This window comes from Ornithodoros turicata, unplaced genomic scaffold (genome assembly GCF_037126465.1).
Source record: "Ornithodoros turicata isolate Travis unplaced genomic scaffold, ASM3712646v1 ctg00001222.1, whole genome shotgun sequence".
Lineage (NCBI taxonomy): Eukaryota > Metazoa > Arthropoda > Arachnida > Ixodida > Argasidae > Ornithodoros > Ornithodoros turicata.
The window spans coordinates 32,268-59,683 of NW_026999509.1; the positions used below are offsets into that span (position 1 = coordinate 32,268).

Sequence of the window (27,416 nt, forward strand, 5' to 3'; positions counted from 1 at the left end):
ATTTGTCTAACAAATACATATGAGATACGGATATAGTAATATAGTACGCCGAATTTAGATAGCAAGTGATGTTTTTAGGAAAACGAGCACGTCAAGTTTAGCGGGATGAAGCAGCCAACGGAAAGCAACGCCGTCCATGACTAACGGATGGCAGCTCCCGGTCCTTCAACGTGCTCTACGCCGCCGGAAAAAATGCCGACGGCGTGGGCGCACACCTCTAGCTGAGAGTGCTCAGAGTTAAGAAGTGAAAATGGCGGCGTTTTGTGTTGTTGTGCTGACTGCGACCGTGTTGTTGTTGTAACCACGGTAGTTGTAACCGGTTGTAACGTTTCATTCCTTTGAAAGAGGTCTCCTCGCCGGCGTGGTATCCGAGATGGCCAGCACAAGCGGATCGAAACCTCAGAAAATACCCAAGGTGGCAAAGGTACAAAAGAGCAAAGCATATTAAGAAACGTTTATTCTAATGGCACATTCGATTAACCTTTTCAGGTGAAGAATAAAACACCGGCTGAGATCCAGATCACAGCAGAACAGCTCCTTCGTGAAGCTAAGGAGAGAGACCTTGAAATCCTTCCACCGGTCAGCCGTATGACAAACCAGAGGAAGGAAATTGTATTCATTTATTTTTTTGTTTTATTTCAGCCTCCCAAGCAAAAGATCTCAGACCCGGAGGAACTCGCCGAGTATCAGCTGAGGAAACGAAAGGTATTTGTGACAGTGTGGAGCACGCCAAACTAAATTTGTTAACATTGCCAAGGCCTTTGAAGACAACATCCGGAAAAACCGTTCCCTCATCAGCAACTGGATCAAGTACGCACAATGGGAAGAAAGCCAGAAAGAAATTCAGAGGTAAGGAAAGGCAGAGAGCTGGAACCAGAGCTAAAAGGCTCACTTTTTTTCAGAGCTCGTTCCGTTTACGAACGTGGTCTTGATGTGGATCATCGCAACGTCACACTGTGGCTGAAATATGCAGAAATGGAGATGAAGTAAGAGCTTGAAATTACATTACATTACATGCTGACAAAGCTGTTTTCTAGGAACCGGCAGGTAAACCACGCGCGCAACGTATGGGACCGAGCCGTCTCTCTCCTACCTCGAGTCAATCAGCTCTGGTACAAGTACACGTACATGGAAGAAATGTTGGAAAACATCGCGGGTGCCCGACAAGTCTTCGAGAGGTGGATGGAGTGGGAACCTCACGAACAAGCATGGCATACATACATCAACTTTGAGCTGCGCTACAAGGAGATCCAACGGGCACGGCTCATCTATGAGCGTTATATCCTTTTCTAAAGTTGTTCCCAAACTTGTCAGGGTGAGATATATGAGCCTTGACTAAGCACACTCGTGGTGGTTCATCCTGAGGTCAAGAACTGGATCAAATATGCAAGATTTGAAGAGCGTAACAGCTATGTGGCCAACGCCCGCAGTGTCTTTGAACGAGCTGTTGAGTTCTTTGGCAAAGAATATATGGATGAGAAGCTGTACATTTCCTTCGCCAAATTTGAAGAAAATCAGAGAGAGGTAATTTGACCCTCTTGTGTGGAACGGGAATGACATTTTTTCTTTTCCAGCACGACCGCGTTCGTGTCATTTACAAGTACGCCTTGGAACACATCCCAAAGGAACATGCTCAGGAACTTTTAAAGCACTACACTATCCATGAAAAAAAATATGGAGATAGAACAGGCATCGAAGATGTCATCGTCAGTAAGAGGAAGTTCCAGTACGAAGAGGTTTGTCTTTTTTTGTATGCATGAAAGAAAAATCTTTTCTCAGTGCTGCTCAGTACCAGAATACCACATGATTGGACCCTCTGATTGTAACATGCGTGCATCTAAATCTAAAACGTAATATACGGTGTGTTTCATTTAACTCTTCCCTTAATGCGGCCATATAGGAGCTGCGCTACTTGGCCGCCGAAGCAGATAAGGACATTTGGTGCATATTATAAACACCACAGTATGAAATTCCTTTTCCCTTTAAGTATTTCTTCGTGGTGGTGATTTATGAAGCTAGCCCTGCACTAAGGGGGCAGTGTGGAGATTTTATCTTGGTTGCGTCATCGTGGGGGGGGGAGTTCCTGCAGCAGACCTCTTTCGCAAGTACTCACATTTGGAGCATATTTAGATTCTATTTTGTTTATTACAATGCAAATAATAACTGAAGGTGTTAAATAATCAGATTTTTCTCCTGAATGTGTGGTATGTGGAATGTGTGAATAACTTGCACTGTTGCTGTTCTCTGTCTCAAAACTAAGCGGGAGCAATAGAGTAATAATAATAATAATAATAACCTTTATTCAACACTCTCGTGGACGGGAGTTGGGACAAAAAAGCCTAAAGGACCTGACAAAGGTCCAAACCCCTGGCAACATCATAAACACATCAATAATAAACATATTTACAAGCATATGTACAAGTCATAAGGTACAGTCCAAAAAGGAGTTTGCAATTATACAAGCAATATAGCCCCAGTATAGTGTCATTCAGACATGTCCAAATGAGTTCCTTGTTAATCAAGATTGAGATAGTAACATACCTGCAAACTCTCCCGCATTATCCGGGAGATGGCCGAATTTCATTCAATCTCCCGATTGTACGGACGCTCTCTCTACTCTCCCGGAAAATTGGGGCTTTGGGCTTTTTTTCTCTTATATTTGTTTAAAATCTGTGCAGACTGACCGTCCATGGCTGGAGGTCGTTGCAGATCGCGTGTTTCATTGTGTTCGTGTTTCTCGAGAAGACTCACTATTGTCCTACAATCAATTCAGTCTCGTACAGTAGTTTCGTCTCCTCCAATGGCGCTCACCATACAGAAAAAATACCAAATACCTGCAGGTGTTCATCATACGTGCATTTTCACGGGTTTTCTGGTTGAGCACGACCAGCCATGGAGCGTAAACGGTCACGTGTGACCACTGTTCCGGAAGATGTTCCCAAAATGTGACGAAGCGATGCGCTACAAGTGCGGACAGACGAAGACCACTGGCATCATCGGTGAAATGGCTGTGGCCGCAAAAAATGCAATACTGGAGAACCTAAGACGACCCGTCTTTGCAATTGCGGTTGACACAAGCAACGATGGGGAGTCGCAGCTCCACCGGATAGCGGCTACATACGACGTAGAGTAATCGCAATACAGTCTGTGACAATGCTATTTCGAGTGTACAAAATTAATGCGCATCGTGTACCCCCCCTTCCTCTCTGGGCAATCTCCCGAATTTTGAGTTCGTCAGGTTGGCAGGTATGTAGTAATGAAGCAAATCCGCTTTCGGTAATAAACATAGCTCGTTATTGCTATTGAGCATCTTAACTGTATTATATTGGAATGTTTCATGGCCTATATGATGTTTCACATTTTGGTATCACGTAACATATTGGGTGACAATAATTGTACGTCTGGCTTTTATAATGTAGATCGATCATAGTTTGAAAACCTGTTAGGTTGTTTTTTACAGCTCTCTTATAAGTTAGTGAGAGTCTGTAGTTGTACAAGTTGTGGATTTTAATTATTTTGTGCTTTTCAAATAGACCCCTAGTTGTATGAGTATAGTGTATATCCTCTAAAGTGCGCAGGAATTTCTTCTGAAGCGTAAAAGGATTGATAGAGATGATCTCGGGGAGGTACGCCAAAACAAGAAACAGTGATTGAGGTGGGAGTCAATACATGCATGGTGCATCAATTCTAAAACAGAAAAGCGGTGGAATAGCAAAATGTGGTGCAAGAACAGGAAAGTTGAGCATGAAACTAATGTTTTCTGCAGAAATGAGCTGACAATGCAAGAGCAGAAATGAGAAATGAAAGCTGTTACGCATTATTTTTTTCCGCTCCAAAAGATGTGCGCGGACTTCCAAAAATACCACATCACCTTTCTCTGTCACTTGAAAGGTGCGTCTGATCACAGCACTATCTGGCGCCCACTTCACGAACAAGTGAACTCAGCACCATTCCGCCAACTGCTTGTAAGATATCAGAATTGCACGTCTTATATCTGCTCAACGATAAGCTCGACGTGAATGACAGTGCCGACCTTGTCTATCTTTCTTTTTTTTTTAAATTTTTAAATGAAAGAGAAGAACATAAGAGAAATGGCTAAATTATCTCAGATTGCACATTGAGCATCCTGCTGTCGTGTGTCACTTTTATTTACTTCCATTTTGATGCAACAGTTACTTGTTGAACAGGTGATGTAGCTGAATAGAGCAAATAATGCCATACTCCAATGAACAGCTCTGGCCTTAGGTGCAGCGCAGGGGAATAAAAAGGAAAAAAGAAAGAAAAGCGGTGAAGATATTTCAAAGCTGGCCTCCGGATTTGAACCCCAAGCCCTGCAATAATGCTGCGGCACTATCAGAACTTAAAAGAAGCAGAAAAGTTCACGAAGAAATGCCACAGGTCAGAGACGCCACAAGAAGGATGTTCGTACCGGCATATTGGCATCTATTGCTACAAACCCACATGCTAGCATGCGTGAGGAAAGCAGGGAGACCGGAATACCATTATCAACTGTTTCGAGATTGCTAAAGGAAGCCAGCCTCCATCCATACCATGTACAACTGCACCAACACTTGGAACAAAGGGATCTCTAAAGCAGAGTGGATTTCACTAACTGACTCTTGCTAAACGTTGACGAAAAGCCAGACTTTCTCAGAACTGTCATTTGGACAGACGAGGCAAACTCCTCCTGGGGCACACAGATAAATTTGCATAATGCTCATTATCTGAGCCCTACTAATCCACACTGCTTCACGAGTCGCGTCATCAATACAAATGGTGTTTGAACATTTAGTGTGGTATTTTCGATGGAACTCTCATTGGTCCCATCCTCCTTGATGGGATGTTGACTGCAGATCGATATGTGCGCAATATTCTCCAGGCCATGATAAATGACTTCTGTGCTGATGTTCCGCTAGCAAGATTTCGCCAAGTGTGGTTTCAACATGACGGCGCACATGCCCACAGCACACGCCAGGCTCATGCATATCTCGATAGCGTCTTCTTGAACCAGTGGATTGGAAGGTTCGGGACTGTGCCATGGCCTGCTATGTCCCCAGGCACGACACCATTGGGCCTTTTTTTTTTTTTGATCAGACGCACCTTTCATGCGACGGAGAAGGGTCACGTGGTATTTTTAAAGTCTGCTAACATTTTTTGGACACAGGGACAAAAATAACGGGTAGAGAATTGTACCCATTGGCATTGGTCACCTCATGTCAGTGTCCATAACTTGACTATTGAACACTTTTATCTAATCCTAATAATTAAAGGCTCTAATTAAGGCTCTGCCGTCTGTGGAGGTGACGTGTCCTCCACAGGCTCGAGAGGGGGCTGGAGATTTGCTGTCTCATGGTGTCACATTATGGCAGACATCACTCTTCCACTATGATGTCAAGCTTGGTTAGCTCATTAAAACATCCCTTTGCGCTTGTTGGTGACAGAGTTCCAAGATGTAAAAGCACTAAAAGCAGGACAAACACAAGACACACACAACAGCGAGCGCTCGCTGTTGTGGGTGTCTTGTGTTTGTCCGGTTTTTAGCGCTTTTCCGATTGGTCTCTCCACTTACTCTGACCCATTTATGTTTCCAACATGACTAAACGGCTGTGCGTCTGCACACATGATGAAGAGGCCATGAACCCTTTTGGATACAAAAGCCTTTGAAGAAAGCTGCTTCATGACTCCTCTTTGCCAGTCTAAGCTCTTTTGTGTTCGGGCAGCATGCAGCATTTCCGAGAACTCTAGTTCTAATTGATGTGCTTTGCTTTGGGATAGATATAGCAGTATGGGATTTATCAGCTGTAGGAGAGAAAATTAATGATGTCGTGTGGTGCATATTTCATGCTTCACATCGGGTGTTAAATTTCTTATTATGCTAGTGAGTTTTACTACATCGTACACCTTTGTATACGGAAGAGGTAGGTGGGTCTGCGCATGTGCAAAACATAAAGAGAGCTGCAGAAAACCACGATGGAGGCAGTCATCAAGGCACTTTGCGTGTGGAGCCTTTAATTGCGGTTTAGAATGTATAAATGAATTTGTGCATCTTGGAATGAATGAATTGTCACTCGCTATATTATACAAAAGCATGGAAACAAAGTCTTGAGTGTTATACGACACAGCTCAGAAACCATGCGATGCTATCTGTTCACCGCTATTCATTGCAGCTGCAATCTCCACAGCCTTGTGAACAGTAATCCCCACTATGAGCTAACCAAAAATAAAACTTGACATCATGAGCTCTAAAGTCATTGGACTTTAAGGACCTCCTCTTGCCAGAGCTGGCTACCATCCTTCTCTCAAGGCAGGTGAGGATCACATGCATCCCTTATGTCACCACTGGGCAGAACCTCTGTGTGCATGGACACCTCTGTACAGAACGACCAAAATTTATTTTCGTTGCTGGCCATTGAATGCAGGTGTTTCATCCAACACATTAGAAATACTGCACAAACACCTTCCTAGGGAATTGTGTTCCTATACATACACAGAGCTGGTCTTTCTCCATTCCACTTAAAATGAGCTCCATAGTAAAACCATTCTTGCTGCAGAAGCTAATGTCTGAAAGAAAACAACGTGCAGCAGGCGCATTGGAAAGAAAATCAACAATTGAAAATATTTGATGACGTGATCATCCGCACTATGTCTGTGGTGATGTGTCTAGCCATCAAGATTTTTAATCATTTTCTCTAAATTTCCTCTTTTTGGGTCTGTTTGTAATGCGAACGCATATTGCAAGGGAAATATTAGTATTGTGCAGTAATATACATACTTTCTACATATTGTTTTTGAGCAGCTTTCAGTAATGAACAGCACCTTGTGCATAGTCATACTTAGATCAAACACAGTGTTGAAGGAGGATGTTGCTTGCTATGAGGGTGGTTCAACAAATATCCTCAAAAATTTAACGTTTAGAATTTCCAACCGTTTCTCATTCATGATATTCTTGCTGTGGGTGGTAGTGCAGGTATCGTATTTTCTCTGTCGTGTTTTGCAACCTCATTAGTAATCTGTTGTCTTATAAGCAAAGGTGTGGAACCCATTGACATTCCTCGTTGGATGAAAGTGCAATATGGTAATGCTTGCATATCAATACAACTAGTGTATGAATTGGCGTGCAAGAGACAGCAAACATGCTCGACTTTCCACACACTGCTGTAACGGCTTAAAAACTGCTGGTGTAGCAAATGTGGTTATTTGTCAAGACAGATGCATCACTGTCAAAGAGCACTGTTGTGTCAACCAATTTCATCATACGGGAGAAGATGCAGTATGCAGTCCATAAGATGGGTTCCAAGAAGTCTTACGCATGAAACGCAACATTTCTCAGACACTATGAGCAGGAAGAGTTTCAGCTCACTGGTGATGAAAGCCAGCCAGAGATGAACAAGCAGAGAATGGTGTCCCAGCTTGCCACCGAACCAGGCGAGCGCGGGAAACGTCCTCTTGATACTTTTTTTTGATCACAAGGCAACTATTGTTGAACATTATATGCTTGGGGGGCACACGGTGCATGCGATAACATATTGTCATCTGCTAGTGACACATCTGAGGCCTGCCCATTACAAGGACAACTAGGGCCTTGTGTCAAACCCGGTCAAATCCGATTTGCATCATCATCACATAGATAGGGTAAAACCTGAAAACACTTAGTAAGTGCAAATACGAGGGGTGTTCAAGTCAAACCGGGACTTTCTGTCTCTTGAGTGTACAAATGGCTCGCGCTACTTCTTTTTCGTCATTTTCACACGCGACAGGCCTCCGCATTCACCATGTGGTGGTCCAAAGTTTATGCAAAACAGAAGACACGTGCTGGACAAGATGGCCGACAACGAGGTGAGCACGCACATCGAACAGCGAATTGTCATGAAGTTTCTCGTGAATGAAGGCGTAAAGTCATCTGAAATTCACAGAAGACTTCAGGCTCAGTGTGGCCACGATATACTTAGCCGCAGCAAGGCGTTTGAGTTGTGCAAACGGTTCCGAGACGGCCGTACATCAGTGCAGGACGATACCGGCCGGGGCGGCTCAGAGCCCAGTGTCAGAGTTCCTGAGAACATCCAACTTGTGGAGCGTCTGATCCTCAAGGACCTACAGATAACATGTCTCGAACTGGCTCGAAAGACGGACATTTCTGTGGGAACGTTGAGCACTATCATTCATGAACACCTCCAGTTTCGGAAAGCCGGGCCTGATCACCAAAGGGGTCCTCCTCCTGCAGGACAATGCACGCCCGCATACCGCGCATCTCACGACACGCACCTTACAGGAACTTGGCTGGGTGTTGCTGCCACATCCCCCTTACAGTTCAGACCTCGCCCCCAGCGATTTCCATCTCTTCGGGCCACTGAAGGCGTTCCTTGGGGGCCACCACTTCAGCTGCGACGAGGTCAAGAATATGGTCCGATCATGGCTGCTACGTGCCTGTAAGGATTTCTACGCTGCTGGTATCCAAGCCCTCGTGAAACGCTGGGACAAGTGCATTATTGCAGCTGGATTACGTTGAAAAATAAAATTAATTTCTCGCCTGTATGTTCATTTTACATTTCCGAAAAATGAAAAGTCCCGGTTTGACTTGAACACCCCTCATACATCCATCATTATGGGTACTGGAGAATGCTAAGCACAGCACATATCAGGAAAAGTGCTCTTTTTTTATTTTCCACCTGATTTCATCCTGTTTTATGGCTCCTGATGTCAAACCCTATTTTCAAAAAACATAAAACCCCAAAACGCAAGGCCTTCTAAGAACGATACCGTGGACCACTCAGGAAGGGGTTCTCCTCCAACGTCACAATGCCCGCCTCATATAATGTCTCGTATGTGTACTTGAACCACTTCCCCCATATTCTCATGATGTCCTTGGTCACCTCTTGGTGGTGGTGAGTTTGTATCCGATGAAGATATAAAACAAGTGGTGCATGAATGGCAGCACACCGACCCAAAAGACTTGTTCTCTGCTGGAATACAGGCGCCTCTCAAACAACGCCTACATTGAAAAGCAGGAGGACCATGTAGAAAAATGATACACCAGAATATTATTTTTCTTTGTTCATCAATAAACCACCCTCATAAATAAAGAAAGGGGTACACAAAGTATACCCTTGTTCCTAGAAAAAAAAACAATCAAGTTTAATTCTTATCAGAAGTGCACTGGTTATGGATAGGGTTCTGCATGGCATGTGGATTAGAGCACTGCACGGGCCGACTTTTCCGGGCCCGACCCGGCCCGGGCGCATCGAAAAATGGCCCGGCCCGACCCGGGCCCGGACCTTCATATTTTTATGCGGCCCGGCCCGGCCCGGCCCGGTGACCCAGTGACTAGAGCCCGGCCCGGCGTCTAAGCAAATAGAGCCCGCCCCGGCCCGGTGACCCGGCGAGTAGATCCCGGCCTAGTATTTCCAGCCGCGACGTACGCGTTTCTGGCGATTATCAAACAAATTTATAAGTAAATTTATAAGGAGAGAAGACAAACATACAAGTGATGGCGGTTTAACACCGTAACCGCACGAGACCAAATTAAATCCAGAAGGCACGGGGCGTTATCGTTACACTGTCAAGATTTTGCGGAGATAGAGCATGCTGTCGACAAACTGCTTCTCCCAGTCCCTATGCCTCTCACCAAGCTTTGCCAAAGTGATTGTGAAATATGTGAGGAGTGAGGAGCAATGTAAAGTGGCTTGGAGAATGTTCTAGAGGGTCGAATCATATGCATAATGCAGTACCCTTTGCTTGTCTTTGCAAAATATGCACAGGAATGACGCAAGCGCATGATGATATGAACTAATGCGTCTCCAATGTGTGGAATTAGCTGCGTGGCCCGGCCGGGCCTGACTCTCGGGAACATATTTGTCGGCCCGGCCCGGCCCGCAGTGGTGGCGTATTTTAACGGCCCGGGCCCGGCCCGGCCCGCGGTGCTGGCGTATTTTGTCGGCCCGGGCTCGGCCCGGCCCGGAGCACACAGCCAATAACAAGCCCAGCCCGGCCCGCGGGCCGGGTCGGGCCCGGGCCGGGTCGGGGGCCCGTGCCCGTGCAGTGCTCTAATGTGGATACCCACAGATGACCCGCACTTGCTTGCAGGATGAAACTAGCGGTGGTGCGTAGCTAGTAGGCGGGTGTCATTGATGCCAGTATGGTATGTGGGTCGGATGCAGGCAGGACATATTTCTAAAAGGGAATACAAACACTTTACGATACCCGTCCTAAGAATCTGGCGCATTATGACCTTTGTAGTCGCTGCGCCAGAAAAATCCTAATCATCATCATGTCCTAAGAATCTCCAATTCCGAAATGAGGACCAGCTTGTGATTTCAAGTAGTGCTCCCTCACTCCCATCAGAACCCATCATGGCCTCCCCCGGGTACTGGCTGCTCACTACACTATTTCTTCCTGTATCGTAGTTTGGATGCAATTTTGAAAAAATAAAATTACTAAATGCGGGTAGCAGGTGGATGTGGGTTGCACTTCTCAGTGGAACGTGAGCTAGGTGTGGATACCTGCAAGTGTTGGTATGGTGCAGGTAAAAAAAAAAAAAATTTGACCTGCACAGTTATATGTGAGATTCACAGAAGAAAAAGCCCTCGAGCATGGGCGATATGGAGGACTAGAAACACAGAGCCCTCCGTGTTGACCAAGCTCAGACTTTTCTTTCTATGGATTTCCTCCACCAGCTGCCTGTATGCTATTTGGTCAGTCTAGTTATGGAATATAAGAACAATACCAACATGCCAGAATTATGAACAAAAATATGTGCCATTCACTATTTTGGGCACGCTTACTCTGCAAAATGCATCAACTTAATAAGAGCTCTTTCGATTAAATGTGCATTAAAGGGGCACTAAAATGCAAAAACAACTTGGTCTGAAATGAAAGTCTGTGTTTCAGTTAGTACAATTCAAACAAAATTAGTTCACACAACGCTACCAGTTAGGTGAAAAACGCAATGAAACAGAGTCGTCTTTTGCGGCAACGGATGGGGTCCCCAGGAGGCAAAGATTGGCGGCATCCAATGAGACAGCAGGAGAAGCAAATGTATGTGACGTATGAAAGAGGAGGTACAGCGCGCACAATAAACATATGTTCATTCTCCGGTTCATTGATCACTCCGTTCCTTCGACACATGAGTCTGCAGGATAAAACCTGAAGCCAAGCCACCTGCAGCATGCCACTGAAACACCAACACTGGGGATTCCCCAGATATAACGGGGAGGCCAGCAGCGTACCCATTCAGAAATGGCTCCGTCTCTTCGAGTCGAAGGCTGATTCCTGCAACTGGACCAACAATGAAAAAGAACAGAGTTTCAGCGAATATGTTGAAGACGAAGCTTTCTGATGGTATCTAAACAAAATTTTTGACAACAGCGAGATGTGGGAGGACATCAAATCCCGCATGGTTCTCTGCTTCTTAACATCGGCTGCTGACCCCTTCCGTACGTTTACTCATTATCAACAGCGAAGGGACCAGTCGATTGAGTCATATTATGAGGAAAAGCGAAGGCTCGGCGACTCCGCGAGACTCAAAGCCGCTCACATAATTTCTGGTCTGACCGACAGTCTTCTACCAGACTATGAACTTGCCTATGCAAGATTGGACATTAAATCTTCCACGGACTGGTTTCTAGCCGCCCAGAAAATCAATATCGCTTTAAATCGTCAGAAGTTGCGAAGGACTTACAGCCATCCGCAACTCAGAAGGTACGGACACCCTACAAGCGCATCCCAACATTCCTAAAACCGAATGCTGGCACTGTAAGTCCCTCAGGCTCTCCCAGCAGTTTCACTGGCAAAACGCCTACCCTAACCGACCGTCAGTCTCTGCCCTCGGCCCTTACCAGGGATACGGGGACAGAGATCCAAGGTTTCAGTAATTCATTTCAACGCATTCATTAATGGGAAGCCTGTTACTGCATTTTTGGATATGGGAGCCACCATTTCCACCATCAGTGAACACATTTACAAGGGACTCAAACTTCAACTCCTCAGGAATTCCAGCATCGCAGTTCAACAGGTTACATTTCCCACACAAACCTTGGGTGGCGTCCGCATTCATTTACAAATTGGCGATACAGCATGGGAAGTCGAAGTTCATGTCCTCCGTGGTATGATGGTCTTTCGACACTAACGATCAAGCACGAGGCACCTCCCCAAGATACACCACGCCCAAGTGATGGTTGCATCGAAGACGACTCCTTCACGATAGCGCAACAACATCTACTTTATGCGCTCCTTCGGAAGTACGATTCAGTCTTCTCCAAGTCTCAAACTGACATTGGGTCCATTGGCACTGAGCAGCACTCTATCACGCTTACGAGCGAAATACCGATTCACAGATCACTGTACCGAACCTCGCAGACAGACAGAGTGCAGATTGACCCACCGGTTGAGTCACTCCTTAACCAAGGCTTTATACGACCATCCTTGTCTCTGTATACAGCTCTCGTCACACTGGCGGAAAAGAAATGTGAAGGCCGGACTCGAATGTGTATTGAGTACCAGAAACTCAACGCTGTAACAGTGCCCGACTACCAGCCCATACTCGTATTGACGATGTGCTGGACTCTCTTGGGCCCTCACGCTACTACAACGCATTGGACATTACCTACGGATATTGGCATGTTCCTATGAGACCAGAAGACATTCATAAGACCGCGTTTGTCACACCCACAGGTCACTATGAACGGCTTGTCATGCCCTTCGGTCTGAAGAATGCTCCGGCAACCTTCCAGCGAACCATCAGGAACATCATTGCCAAACACCATCTTCGCAACGTTGTCAACTATTTTGATGACATAGTCGTCCACGTGCCTACGTTTGAAGAAGACCTCACAAGCCTTGACAGTCTGTTAGCAGCACTGCAAGCTGAAAATGTCAAACTGAAACTTAAGACGTGCCAGTTTGCGCGCACTAGCATCGATTTCCTCGGTCACACAATTTGCAATGGCACAATATCCCCTAAGAACCTTGATGCAGTACGCAAATTCCCAGCTCCATAGTGCGTCAAGTATTTGCAACGTTTTCTGGGCTCTGTCAATGTTTACAAGCAGTACATCGATCATTTCAGCGACACCTCTTCCCCTCACGGAACTCCTCAAGAAGGACGCACAAGGCACTGGTCACCTGAATGCCACGCTGCATTTGCAGCTCTGAGGACCCGCCTCACGGAAGCCCGGTGCTTCATATATTCGACCCATCCAAACGTTGTACCCTTTCCTGGGATGCATCTCTTACCGGCGTTGGTGTAGTACTGAAGCAAGTAGGTGATGACGGAAATGACCATCCAATTGCCTATCATTCTCGCAAACTATTGAAACATGAAACGAACTACACTGCTACTGAACTGGGATGCTTGGCCATCGTTGAAGCTGTTGACAAGTGGCACAGCGACTTGCACGGCAACCACCACCCCCGGTCACCCCCAGTGCAATGGCCTAAATGAGCACACGAGTCAAACTATCGTCAACCGACTCAAGTGCAAAATTCAGGAACAGCCCAGGACCCCTTGGCATCAGCACCTTACACAAGTAGTCACCGAATAGAACTGCATCCCGCACGAAGACCCCCGTTTTTCTCCATCGTATTTAATGCACGGCGTCCCTTCGTACGATCTTCACATCTCTGACAACATCCCGTCCCTCGCAGAAGCCCGTAGACAAGCAGTGCGCAATTCTCTCGCCTACCATCAGAAAAACAAAGTTATTTATGACCGAAAATTTCTTCCTGCTGATTTCTCCCCGGGAGATGCTGTTCTCTATGAGACCCCGTGGCACCCCAACTGTGGGAAGCTTGCTCCTGCCATGGAAGGACCCTACACAATACTTTGCAAGATTTTGCCTGTTATGAAATTGACCACCACTCCAACTTACCTCTTGGGCGGTCAACCGACATTGTCCACGTTAGCAACTCCTCTACATCCTCCGTTCTTCTACCTAGCCTCTACCATTCCCCTACTCTTTTTTCTTGTGGAGGGCGCGGAGTGTGACGTATGAAAGAGGAGGTGCAGCGCGCAATAAACATATGTTTGTTCTCTGGTTCACTGATCGCTCCGTTCCTTCATCACATGTATACCTATGGTGGGCATGTGAATTTGGAACAGGTCCGATCGTAGTTTTCCATATACGCGCGGCATGATGTGCACTATTGCATTTTCAATATTGATTCACTGAATTATAGCCCACAGCAGCTCTCATGAATGTTCCACTGACAACATTTATCTTCACGTCCTTCAGACAGCGCCGCCAGTCCACTTTACAACGCGCGCTATGTTTTTCACAGGGACAGTTCCATGGCAAGGCACGCGCAGCATAGACTAAAAACACCGATGCACGACCTGAAACTATATTCTCTGCTTAGCACCGAAGCAAGAAAGAGTCTGGTATATTTTTTATTGTAGCTTCGTAACAGAATCAAAGTTTTGAATTATGATACGTAACAAGTACAATAATAATATAGTGTGTAATATAATTTGAAGTGAACTTGTTTTTGCATTTTTGTGCCCCTTTAAATGTTCGTACACACGGCTAAAGGCCCTAACTGCCCTGGCCCTGGAAAATAAATTTTTCCATTGAGTAAGATTTACAAATCTGTGGGATTCTGTGGTAAAAAAAGCAAAAGAAAAGAAGAGCGCAACATTCCACCAGTATCACATAAATACAATGATGCCTATATAAGCGTATCTCAATCTACTATGGGGACACATCAAAGGTATGATTTCGATTTTTTGGTTGTACACTTCCTCGAGCAGAATATTGGAGGTAATCAAGGCCTCAAGAAATACTATAACAATGTTCATTCAACATCCGCATTCTTTCGCTGTATCACAAACAGCCCACGATGCATCTTCGCTTTAGCTTGCCAGCATTGTTGTTTCCCAAGCACTCGTTGATGGTTGATTTGTGTCGATGGTCAACAGATTTGACACACACTAAGAAAGAGAAAATGCTGCTATACTTGCCATCGCTCTCAAGCGTGCAAATTCTTGCTTAGATGGCATTGTATGACAACAATTGTGAGTGGCATTTTGGACTGATCGTGCTTAGCCCGCAACAGTGTTGCAGGTCTGTTGTACATAATTCCATAATATGGAGAAGATTCCATTTAAAAAAAAAAAAACATGATTCTGAACTTATTTTGCAAGCGATTTTGAGGAAAGCAAGAGGCTCTAGTACCATGGTGTACATCACAGTGTCTGCATAAGGTTGCTTTTTTATTATATCCAGTTTGCTGCTCTATTCAAATTTCCCATGTTCTTTTTGATGCAGCAAAAGTGCGTAATTAAGTGTGTTACGGCATCATTGTTCAGCAACGAAAGTGGCATCAACCATCTGGTTGTTCAATGAGAAATTCTGGACATTTTGAGCCCAGATCACCAGACTGGAATCATTTCGAATCCTCATTGCTGTCATTTTGAAAGGAAACCAAATGTCCCACATTTTGGTAGTCTCATGGAATACTGAGGAACAAGTGAATGGCCTCAACCCGTATTAAGGCTAATCACAATACTATATGCACGCTGTCACCCTTGTCCAGGCATGTTTTTATTTCTCATTTGGTTTAGCTGTTCTATTTCAGGATAAAACTCCTACCAGTCTCAACTCATCCCAGTTGATGTGATATGAGAAAATGCCCTGAAGAAAACACACACATGCTCAAAGCACCCCGCTTCACCCTCCAGCACCCAGCTAACCAAATGTCCAAATGTCCAGCACCCAGCTAGCATACACAAAGCTCAAAGCACATGAGAGAATCATTGAAAGGTAGTACAGAAATGGCGCAGTGAAAATGTCAGTTGGACAGCACATAAGGGTTGCCTCCCTGTGTACCCTTTTGGGGTACTCCTTGCTGATATCCAGTTTTACAGCAAGTGCATTACATCTGACCTATAGATCATTCATCCGAAAATGAATTCCGAAATTGATGCACACAAAATGAGTAGCAAAGTGTAAATCTTGTTGAATCTCACTTTGAGATTACATGCAAATACATGTACATAATGCCATAAGACAACAGTTAACCAATTGGTCAGGAAAATTCCAGCATTATATTGAAAGGCATCACAAAAACAATGCCTGGAGAAGCGTGCCTATGGAACCCCTTGTGAATAGTACTGTGACGAGCCCTAATACGGGTTGACTTACTAAAATGATTAGTATCTCAGTATCCCACACGACGACGAATATATGGTACATTTCAATATGGTTGCTATTCAGAATTCCCTATTTCCAATAATCACTGCAGTGTGCTTGGGTAAATGTTATTTGTGGCATTTCCTTCAGTACAAGTGCCATTTTTTTCTCATGTAGCCAGTGCGACTTGAATTGCTATGAGCTGGAGTAGGCCTGTAAACTTAACGAGCCGGCAGCGCTCCAGCTGGCGCCACTCAGCAATCTCGTCGAAATAACACGTCGTGCATGTTCATATGTTGGAAATACTGGGAGAGTTCCTCCTTGAAATACATGTGTCTTTGGACACGAGTGTCAGTTGGAATTAAGAGATATTGCACTATATTTATCTTGTTCAGCAAATCAAAGAGAATCCACTCAACTATGATGCCTGGTTCGACTACCTGCGTCTCATGGAAAGCGAAGGAAATGTCACCAGCACACGCGAGACTTACGAGAGGGCTATCGCAAATGTACCTCTCTCAAAGGTAAGACAGTAACAAGAATGAAGAGAATATTTTGAAAGTGGTGAAAATGTTTGTAGGAGAAGCGTTACTGGCGTCGCTACATCTATTTGTGGATCAACTACGCCCTGTATGAGGAGCTGCAGGTCCAAGACGCAGAACGTACGCAGCAGGTGTACAAGGCTTGTCTACATCTTCTCCCACACCAAACCTTCACGTTTGCCAAGGTCTGGCTCTTGGCTGCACATTTCCATGTGCGACAGAAAGATCTGGCAGCTGCCCGAAAGCTTCTGGTTTGTACAAAGTTGCTTAATCATGTCATCTGATGCCTGAGTGTTGATTGTCTTCAGGGTACTGCAATTGGTCTCTGCCCTAAGGACAAGCTTTTTCGAGGTTACATAGACCTGGAGATCCAGCTGAGAGAGTTTGACCGTTGTCGCATCCTGTACCAGAAGTTTCTAGAGTTTGCTCCTGAGAACTGTACCACGTGGATGAAGGTAAAAATCTCTTTCATAGATGATGCACAATGATTGCAAGGGAGGCCTTTGCTCCTAGTACTAACTAGCTCCAGTTTTCGAGAAATTGCCAGGAATGTACCATAATAGCGACCAAGTGGGTAAAACAGCGCCATCCTGAACATGATCCAGGTTTACCCTGAGTGGAACCTAGGTTAGTGTGGTTGGGTTCAACTAGTGCAATGTTCAGTCAACCTTATCAAGTAAATAGCCTCCCTGGTTCCTATATTTTTTAGGTCTTTTAAACAACCTCCCAAAATTGATAGTCTTTTTCGTTGTCCTCAGATGGCTTCTTTGTGTCCAGTGTGGAGTTTCCCCGTGCCATGACATTTTGCATCTCATAAACTCTCGGCAAAATAACGTGGGTCTTGGAATTTGTAGAATCTTAATGAGTGAATACAACTGCCACTCTAATTGGGCCTTTGCTGTGAAACTTGGAATGCAGATTCACCTTGAGTGTCTCTTACATAAAATTTGCCCTTAAGAACTGAATATCGCTAGTCATAAAAAGTGGGAAATTTTTCTGTTAGGAAATGACAGTTCCTTAAAGAGGCATGGAATGCACCTCAAACATTTGTTTTTTTACTGCATGACATGAATATACCAACTGGAACACAAAATGTTTCCTCTGGGAAGTGTGCATTTCCTGGCAAAGTTGGTTTACAAGAGTGTACATGGTAATCTTCTCCTTCTGGCATGTTGTCATGTCAGATCACGTTTTGGCTGCCGAGAATTGTCATCTAGTGAGGTGCTCTGTGTGAGACGAAATACAACCTCAAAAAGAAAAAAGCTTGGGGGTGCTTTTCTGACACTCTTTGTGTATCCCAGGGCTTGTAATTCTCCTTGTCTAGGCAATGCAGATTTAGGGCTCATTGCATTGCATAAAACATTCCCATCAAATTGTTGTCATGCCCTACACAGCTGTGTGTAAATTTAGATCCTAGAAACTGCCGGACGATAGCGTGACAACAGCAAGTTTTCTTTGCTGTAAATAAATTTCTGCTGTTTACCCAGAGAGGCCATTTTCGTCTCATATGCATGCAGCAAACAAACATTTTTGAGTTAAGTATAGCTGTCTCAAAAATGTTTTTTTTCTACAGATACATATAAATTCCTGTCTTTAACCCATGGGTGTACTACCCTCTGGGGCAGATTGGTGTTTTTATTGCACCCTACATTCCTGAGTATTTACCATACTCTAGAGAGGTGAAAAGAATCCCTTTTGTGCTTTGTCCCTCCCCACTGAGGGCACTGTCAGAGCTTCTGTCATCCAATTGTACAACATGGGCCGACCTCCCCTTGTGATGTAGCTGGACTCAACCCGTGTCGCTTCAATACAACAAAAGAGCAAGGGTTGTCATAAAGGTCTGTCCAGGGCCTGAATTCAACATACTTCCCTGTATTATTTAATATTCCTAGCTTTCTTGCTGTCTGGTACATACTGCCACAACTCTTGCAATCTTTTATAAACCCTAGAAAGTTTCCTTTAGCTGGGTTTTCATGATACTTTCCGTCAGCCACCAAATGCAGTCTTTTATCTTCGGAGGTCATCCCCGTGGCTTCTCAAGACTGGTGATTAGTAGATGGTCCGCGAATTCCAAAACTGTTTGCTGGGAATAATAGCACTGTTGTCTGTGTCCTTTATTTAATTCTGGGGAGAGAGAATATCTCTACAGCTCCCGTCAACCTTAATAACACCGGACAAAATATGATTACAGCAACCCTTGGGGCCATGTGGAACTCTTTGTTGAACAGAATTGTTCGGTTAGTTTAACACAAGGATTTTGCTCACTTAACATTCTCCCAGTGTTATTGTTAAGGTTGACTGGAGCTGTACATCTAAAGCAAAAGCCTGCCAACATAGTTTGCAGAATTGGAGACAATATTGGGCGATGTTGCACGTGCACGATCTATCTACGAGATTGCCATCGATCAACCACGGCTGGACATGCCAGAGGTGTTGTGGAAAGGCTACATAGACTTTGAAGTGGAGCTGGAGGAGCATGCAAAGGCTGCACAACTCTATGAGCGCTTACTGCAGAGGACACAGCATGTCAAGGTAGGCAGTAATGTTGAGAGTGTGTTTGTTGTGATCATAACTCCTTTGTCTCAGGTGTGGATTAGCTACGCACAATTTCAACTGAATAATACTAGCGAGGACCAGGCCGTGTCCAGAGCAAGAGCAGTCTATGAGAGAGCTAACAAACAACTACGCTCAACAGAAGAGAAAGAAGAGAGACTCATGTTGCTCGAATCCTGGGAGAGCTTTGAGGTAAATGTAAAAGAAGCACAGGTAGAGGCAGTGATGGCCAGTAGTTAACTAGCTGTAGTTAAACTACCTGATTGTAGTTAAAAAGTAGTTATCAACTACTTGCAGAAATGTAGTGGCAACTACTAGTTAAACTACTATTTCGAGTAGCTAACTACAGTAGTTAGGTTGCTGCAGGCGCCAACTACTTCCGATTTTGCCGCAAGCTTTTCGGCACGGTTGTGATTCCGACTTTTACCTTGAGCTACCTGTCTGATGAGAATGGAGGTGCAGCGCAATTGTGCCGTGCATGTGTAATAAATCAACACTTTTAATGCTTGTCTAGTGAAGCCTCATTTGTTGTGAAAGAGTAATTCTGCAACTTAGTTTATCACGTATGCGCAGAAAGAGTTCCATCGCAAGCTTTGTATTTGACGATCGTGGTAGCCTGCGTAATAACTTGGTTACCGTCCTGGTGTGCACATAACCGCATAGGATGGCTATGTGATCAGTCATCTTGGCTAAGCGAAAATACTTTACGGTCCACAGTGGTGCAATCAGCAGCCACCACAATATTTGTGCGTGGCGCATTGATCTGCAACAAAGCAGCCCGAGTGTAAATCTTGTATGTGGTCCGTCGTATGTTGTATGTACCTGTATAGCGGAAGTTTTCACGCCATAGAAAATATTTCTGCAACAAGCTCCTTTGTCAGCGAGCAAAATTTCCGGAAATTTTGCATATCTGGTAATATACAAGTGACAGGCAAGTGACGACAGTATGTGAATTAAGTGACGTAGGCACAAGAGTATGTTTTAAATATCATTATCATTGCTTGTGATTCATATTTAGGTGTCCAACAACACTACAAGGGGTTGGTGCTGATGGACATCATCAAGTAGTTATAGATGTAGCTGAAATACATTGCAGTAACACCTCCCCTGAAAAGTAGTTGAACTACTCTTAACTAGTTAAACTACTCCATCACAAAGTAGTTAGTGGCCATCAATGGGTAAACGGTTGATGGGAAAAGTTGATGTTGCAGGAGATGCATGGCAACAGGGAGAGCAGAGAAGCAGTCTCCCAACAGATGCCTAAGAAGGTGAAAAAGAGGAGAAAGATTGTAACAGAGGATGGGGTATGTAAAAAATATCCATGTGGCTGGCAAAATAACTTGCTTGGCTTACATTCCAGACGGAGGCTGGGTGGGAAGAGTATTTTGACTACATCTTCCCGACGGACGAGGCAGCGAAGCCCCACCTCAAGCTTCTGGAAATTGCAAAGAAGTGGAAGAAAACTCAGAGAGAATGACGCCATTTTATTCCTCGTGTACATAGTTGTAAATTTGTCAATCAACATCTTCTGTTCGTACTGGATGCAAGAGTGGAATCACAGATTTCCTTTCTACGTCTCTTGGCAAGGCTTTGCGCATGTCTGAAACACATCAACAACTTATTCAGGGTGCAGCAAAAAATAGTACATCCCTCGTTCATTTGAGCTTTCCACAGAATGTATAATACAAAACAACTCGGCTTGTTCATGTTGCATCTAAGCAACAAAGCTGCGTGGAGGCAGCGTTGTTTTCTACGGCAGTGTACGCTAAATCTGTTGTTGGTAAATGACCACTGCACAGTGTTGTACTCGTGACTTGAGTAAAAAGTATCGATATACTTTTAGAAGTAATGGAGTACCGCTACTGTTACTAAAAAAATAGCAACACAATACTTTTCCCGACACTTTTGTTGAAAATACGAAAGTGATGCAACATAGAAATCTCGCTTATGTGAACACCCCATTTGTATAATAGCAAATTGGGAGGATGTAGTTTTGCAGTAAAACGACAGCAGTTTATTATGCAGCTTGGACACTTTGCTTGACTTTTATCAATAGCTGATTCTCGAAGTTGTCTTCTACCATCCTAACAGGCTGTGGTCTCTCCAGTAGCTGACAGAGACCGATATGACAATTACGTTAGTGTCAGGTCCACACATACAGTGGAGTGCAATGACCAAGGAAACCTATCCGAAGTTACAACACCACAGTACGCATGTGAGTGTGACTCAGTGCGACATGGCAGCTTAGCAGTGAGGACTTGACCTTTGTTCGTCGACCTCAACTCTCTTGTTGAGTACAGCGTGGCTATTTCCTCCAAAGTGAACATGTGTTTGAATAATCCCATTACGGAGCACGTGGGCATGTCCAAAGGGTTCTTGTCAAGCACTAGGCGAACCAGTGACAATGAATAAGGTAGGAAATATGGTCAGTGAGGAAAAAGTGGAGTACTAAAAAAGTATTGGTAACGATATGGAGATCGCGTTACCGTTAATTTGTGACGGAAATACATTCCAATACAGAAAAAAGTATCGATAACTGTAATGACGTTCCATACAGCACTGCCAGGCTAAAGCCGTTGTTTCAGATGTCCACGAATATTCTGGTCACACAACTCAAAAATCAAGTAGATGGTGGAGTTTTCAGAATCCCCCAGTTTTCTCAGTTTTGCATGTTTACACACTCAACAATATTGGATGTTCACTGGCGTGGTATAATGCAACCCGCAGCCGGAGGCCCATCCAATTGAAATAGAAAAGAACGTACCAAATGCATCCTCATCTGTATCTTCTCCACAGTAGTACTCAAGCACCCTTCTGTAGACACTGTAACCTAGGTGCTTGTACATATCCACAGCCACTTTATTGGAGACACGCACAAAGAGGTCCACAAAATATGCCTGCTTCCTGTAAAAGCCTCTTTTAACCAGGGACAAGGCACAAAAGTGACTTACTTTTCTGATGTTTGCTCCAGTCCACGCATGAGTGTTGCAGCGATTCCTAGCTTCCTATACTCTGGTGCCACTGTCAATGCTGTCACATGGCCGTGCCAGTTCTCATCCAGTCCTTCTGCTTTTCCCATGACTGAAAATTTCCCCACGATGCTTATCATCTGCCAAACAAAGCCTTTTATCGCTGTCAAAATCAGTCCTTGCAAACGAGTGACACTTTGCATTGCTGTGTATTTGAAATTATTATAAAGCTAAGACCCCCTCATAATACCCATCAACACTGGAATATTTTAGAGAATATGCCACACATTTAATGAAGCTCGAAACTGCTGTTATTTCCAACAGACATCACGATGGTCGGAAACGTAAAATTGTTTAGCTGCAACTCATAATGGATTTTATGCTAATTGAATGAATTAGAAATGCCACAGTAAATATATTGCTGTAGTAGATGTTTGGACAACGAGGAAAAGTAGCGGATTCCAGGTAGAATTCTTACTAGAGAACTGCACAGGCACCTTATTGGCTGTGTGCTCCAGCATACACGAACACTGCGGGACGGGGCAGGAGGACAAACGTTTCCCGAGAGCCTGTCTCAACTGGGTCATGCAGCTAATTCCACATAATGCAGGACTATATTAGTTAGCCCCTGCAATTGTAAAGATGCTTCGTCAGAGGCTCTCCAACGTTGCATTTTTCACTGATGATGGCAGTGATCCTAAGTCTCAAGAAGGAATTTACTTGTCTGAAAATTATGCGGGCAATTTATTTATTTATCTATTTATCGGAGAGGAGCTTTAGCCATGACTTCCAGCACTTTTATCAGTTTTAAGTAACGAGAACTTCAGTTTTCTTAATTCAACTCAAAATTTTGCAAAGTCAACCTCATATTTTTTTATTTTGCCAGATATGGAAAGTGCATGTGAGATTTATCCCATGCTACTCCAAAATACATTCACAACTACAATGGTAATAGCCACAAAAAAGAAACGGGAAAACTGTCTTTTCGAGGCGCAAAGCTCAGTTCTCTGTCTGATTAATGGAAGGTGTGGGGGAAGAAAACATTGACCTGCCCCTGCCTGTTTCCTTATCAGTGTTGTTTCAGATAACTCTGCAGTGTAGCCAAGCTGGTGTTATCAGCAGAAGCATGGAAAAGGAAAAGTGAAGTGGCAGGTTCATGGCCTCCTTGCGTTGCTTCATAGTGAGATCTGAGTGTCGCAGACAAAATCGTGAAACTACGGGTTTTGCAATTTTTTTCTGGTTACTTCCATTATAGTAGGGAATGTGCTTTGCAATAGGATGAGATAGATCCATGACCTTTCTGGCAAAAAAAAAAAAAGAGTGGGGTTGACTTGGCAAATTTCAAAGCTCAGTTAAGAAAATTTAATAGGTTGCAACTCAAAGGAGTACAGAGGGCCGTCCAAAAACATTTCAGATTAAGACGTCTCATGGTATATGTGTCAATTTACCGGATAGCACGAAAGGTTTTGATATGTGCAATTTGTTTCTCAGAAAAAAAACACATAAACATAGCTCCATGCGTTCACCCTTAACTTGCCACTCTGGGTAAAATGAGGAGGAATAACATGATGCCATGTCACCAATGATCCTCAGGGTTCACACATTCTGGTACACTGGTAAGTGGGGGTCAGCGTCCTGACTCTTTGCTGCTGTAAACCAGTTTTGCCAGTTCCCCTGGAGAATTGGGGATAGAAGGAGCAGCCGAATCATGACTGAGCAAGGAGCAATGCCTTTTCGGAGCCTCGTGTAGCATGGTTATCTACAAGATAGCGGACGGTCTGCATGTAGTGAGCAGAGGGCGCTTTCGTTTTGCTTATCACAGTGTGTAACACTGACTAGTACCAGAGAGGGTACACTGACTAATCCACAGAGGAGTAGGTGTTCAAAAAGCGGATAACCTAAAACGTGGGGTGTGCTGACCCGCCTGACCGGATTATCACAATGCTGCTAGCGCATAGAGGGTGAACAAACACATCAAAATCCGAGAAGTATTAGTTAGTTAGTTAATAACTTAGTAAAATAAAGTCAACCTTGGAGCTTTCAGCAACCCACCATGGCGGAGAAGTATTACTGGAGTATTATAATACCAATAATACGCGTTTTTGCATATTATAATTAGGGAGTGACTTTTTCGGGTTAAACCCAATTTCACCCAGTTATTCCCCCTGAAATGACATCAGACTAATTCGGGTAAAACAGGATTTCTCCCCAAATTCCAGTCACTATAAAATCCTCAAGTGACGTTCCCAGCGAAGACAAACAAAGGTCACCACGTGTAACGCATGTAAGAATGGGTCACTTACGTTCCCAGCAATACACCCATGTGTGTCAACACTGTCTATGCCTTCGGGGATTACCGCTGGAAGGTCACGATCCCGCAAAAAAAAAAAACAGAAAAAGAGAGATTAGGAAAGGACTTAATAGACAAAACACCCGAAGGCACAATTATCACCCGATTTCTCCCCGAATTACAGATTTAAAGATAGCGCCCGATTTTTACCTCCCGAATCTGAGAAAGGTATTTAACCCAAAAAAGTCACTCCCTAATTATAATACGTAATACAGACTTTTCTAAAACCTGTATTATAATATGTAATACAAATACAAAACGTATTACAGTAATACTATTGTAATGCATGCCCAGCCCTGCACCAAGGATACCCCGATTTTGGATCAAGCTGATGCAGTACCAGTACAAAGTACTTCATGTTTCAGGCAAGCTGTTAGCAAAAGCGGATACGTTGTCACAATCCCCTACGGGAAAGCCAGAAGGAACGGGGAACACCGACGAGTGGTCCGTGCATGAAATTCTTAAATCTGTACTGTCGTGTCTTCCGGTGAATTTGCAGCGCATCAAACAGAAACACGAAGCAGACAGTGAGTTCGAAGCACTTAGAGCATATTGGGAAAAGGGATGGCCACAGAAGAACAATATCCCAATTCACTTAATGAAGTATTGGAAATACCGCAGTGAACTGTCGATAGTGTGAGGTGTTTTACTGAAAGGATAGCAATTTTTATTCCTGAGGCACTTCAAAATGACACGTTGAGCTTAAAGTGGGACTCCGCAACAAAATCACCACAAAGATTGTGACATAGCAGTAACCCTTGAGGTGGTAGGAACATACATACGAAATATTGCGTTCCCAAAGTGCACAGATTTTATTCGAACGAATTATTACGAAGTGAGTGCTTCGCCTCTGTGAAGCAAGAGGGCGCTGAAAGCTACACTGCTAACGTCATCCGGCATGGAAGAATGCAAGCTTCGTAGCAGATGACAATGCTGGGTGATGTCACAGCATCTTCCTCCGGGCGAACCGTTGTGCGCTTTGCATTTTGGTTTCGGTTTGGTATTGCCATCATTTACGAATTAATTACCTCCACAAAATTAATGCAAATGTTATATTTGGTATCGAGGGAGTGGTCCGTGTTCGGTATGATGCTCACCTAATTTTTTTCGAATCCTTGCGAAGTCTCCCTTTAATACACGAGGGTCATCAGGGCATTACAAGATGCACATCGAGAGCTAGAGATGCAGTTTAGTGGCCGGGCATGGACTAACATAACCAAACTATTGCATCGAACTGCAAAGTGTGTGCTTCAACAAGAGTGTTTCCCCAACGAACCACGTATATCTACTCCGACCTCAGACAGGCCTTGGAAACTTGTGGGAATTGACTTGTTTTATTTGAATGGTCAGGATTTTTTGACGATTGCTGATTATAGGTCCAGGTTTCCTTAAGTGTTATCACTTAGGAAAGTTACCTTACTTCAGTGATCAAGACATGTAAAAGAGTGTTTGCTCGTTACAGCATTCCCAATTGATCCAATTATTTTTAGACAAGGAGACTTTTCAGCGAAATTTTTTAACATGTTAGGTGATACCCCCTTTTGAACAGCAAGGGTAACATCATATGCATATACCAGGTGCTTCATGAAAATCCCCCTAGCTGACATTATCAAAAAAACTTTCTCTTTGGTGAAACATCCATGAGACACCAACCAAGAGCTGAGCACTAAGTGACTCATTTTGATATGTTGTTTATTTAAAAATCCAAATATTTAAATTTTACTTCAGATGCTTTTGCACTTGTGCCATAGCAATCAGCAAAGAATATTGCACAAAAAAAAGGAAAACGTGCCAACACTTTGTGACTTTTCAGCAGAGCTGTGGGGATGGGAGCCGCCGAACGGCAGGCTCGGGCAGGCTGGTTGCACAGTATGCAGCAGGAATGAAGAGAATTTGAATTTACTATCTCAGCAGTGAAAAAAAAAAAAAAAGTTTGATTTTCTTTGTTTACAGAGCTTCTGACAGCAGTGGGTGGGGGGGGAGGAGGAAGGGGGGGAGGGGGGGCTTCACGTTTGCCCTGCCCTGGGCAATCACCTCGCTACGGCTTTGCTTTTTCAGAGTAATGAATTTGTTTCCATCTACATATTTCATATGCGGAATAATGCAGCAATGCGCACTTTCGCTTAGCTCTCAATTGTGTGTTCATCCGCGGGTGTTTCAGAGAGATCTCTTCCTTACTGTATCCCATGATGTCTCCGTTGGGCGCTTGTGCCACTTGAAAATACTCCGGCCAATGAGTAACGTACTGAAGGTAGAACGACAGCCCATACTGGTGACAATGTAAAAGCTAACAACAATCATTTTGTCGAAGGCAAGTGGAAAGGATACGGTCTCCGTCAGCGGATCCAAGTTCCTGAAACAGTACAACATCAAGTATACTCGAGAAGGAAGTACACTGCCGCACTTACACATTGTTGTAATTGAATATATCTTCGCATGTGAACGGGCGGATTGTCGTCATTTTGATTGTTGCGTTCACGACCGACGATTATACCATTGTACAGACTACCGACCATGGAGGAAGGGAACACAGTAGCGGCCGTTTCTAACAGATTTCCGTGGGACCCCTCTGGCGGTCGCTCCTGTCAAATCCGCCATTACTTCCTGTCCACCACGTGATCCTTTCTAAAGTTTCGGTTTGGCAACGCTTTGTTGCTCGCGCTGCTTACCGTGCTTTTATGCATTTCCAACGTCATTTATTCTTAAAATGTGAGCACTATTGTGGAAACAACGTTATGTTAACATGTTCTTACCACGGCTGCAGCTGTCGTTCAACAGAAAGCAGCTCTGTCACAAGAATAACGTTTCATTCGTAAGTGCGTACTTGCATGATCGGTTGTTTTGTACCTCTGTCTGTGTGAGAGTCATCTTGAATCGTTCG

The 27,416-nt window shown here is 44.2% G+C and overlaps 2 protein-coding genes across 3 annotated transcripts; one reads left to right on the forward strand and one right to left on the reverse strand.

Moving 5' to 3' along the window:
- Positions 1 to 182: 182 nt before the first annotated feature.
- Positions 183 to 21,065, forward strand: LOC135376689 (crooked neck-like protein 1). Its single transcript, XM_064609181.1, has 15 exons — positions 183 to 424; positions 490 to 579; positions 643 to 705; positions 758 to 849; positions 903 to 986; positions 1,038 to 1,279; positions 1,346 to 1,524; positions 1,575 to 1,736; positions 16,517 to 16,645; positions 16,702 to 16,914; positions 16,972 to 17,118; positions 19,001 to 19,195; positions 19,250 to 19,408; positions 20,428 to 20,520; positions 20,577 to 21,065. Exons 1-15 carry the CDS (start codon positions 374 to 376, stop codon positions 20,691 to 20,693), a joined length of 2,016 nt encoding a protein of 671 aa, XP_064465251.1. The 5' UTR covers positions 183 to 373; the 3' UTR covers positions 20,694 to 21,065.
- Positions 20,681 to 27,115, reverse strand: LOC135376690 (N-alpha-acetyltransferase 20-like). Of its 2 annotated transcripts, none has more exons than XM_064609183.1 (6): positions 26,944 to 27,115; positions 26,864 to 26,888; positions 26,714 to 26,780; positions 22,168 to 22,297; positions 21,981 to 22,120; positions 20,681 to 20,816 (listed from the first exon to the last, which is right to left on the reverse strand). In XM_064609183.1, the coding sequence occupies exons 1-6, from the start codon at positions 26,994 to 26,996 to the stop codon at positions 20,731 to 20,733; spliced, it is 501 nt and encodes a 166-aa protein (XP_064465253.1). In that variant the 5' UTR covers positions 26,997 to 27,115; the 3' UTR covers positions 20,681 to 20,730. The 2 variants fall into 2 exon arrangements, with proteins under 2 accessions (XP_064465253.1, XP_064465252.1); XM_064609182.1 differs by having other exon boundaries at positions 26,714 to 26,804; positions 26,944 to 27,106.
- Positions 27,116 to 27,416: the final 301 nt, after the last annotated feature.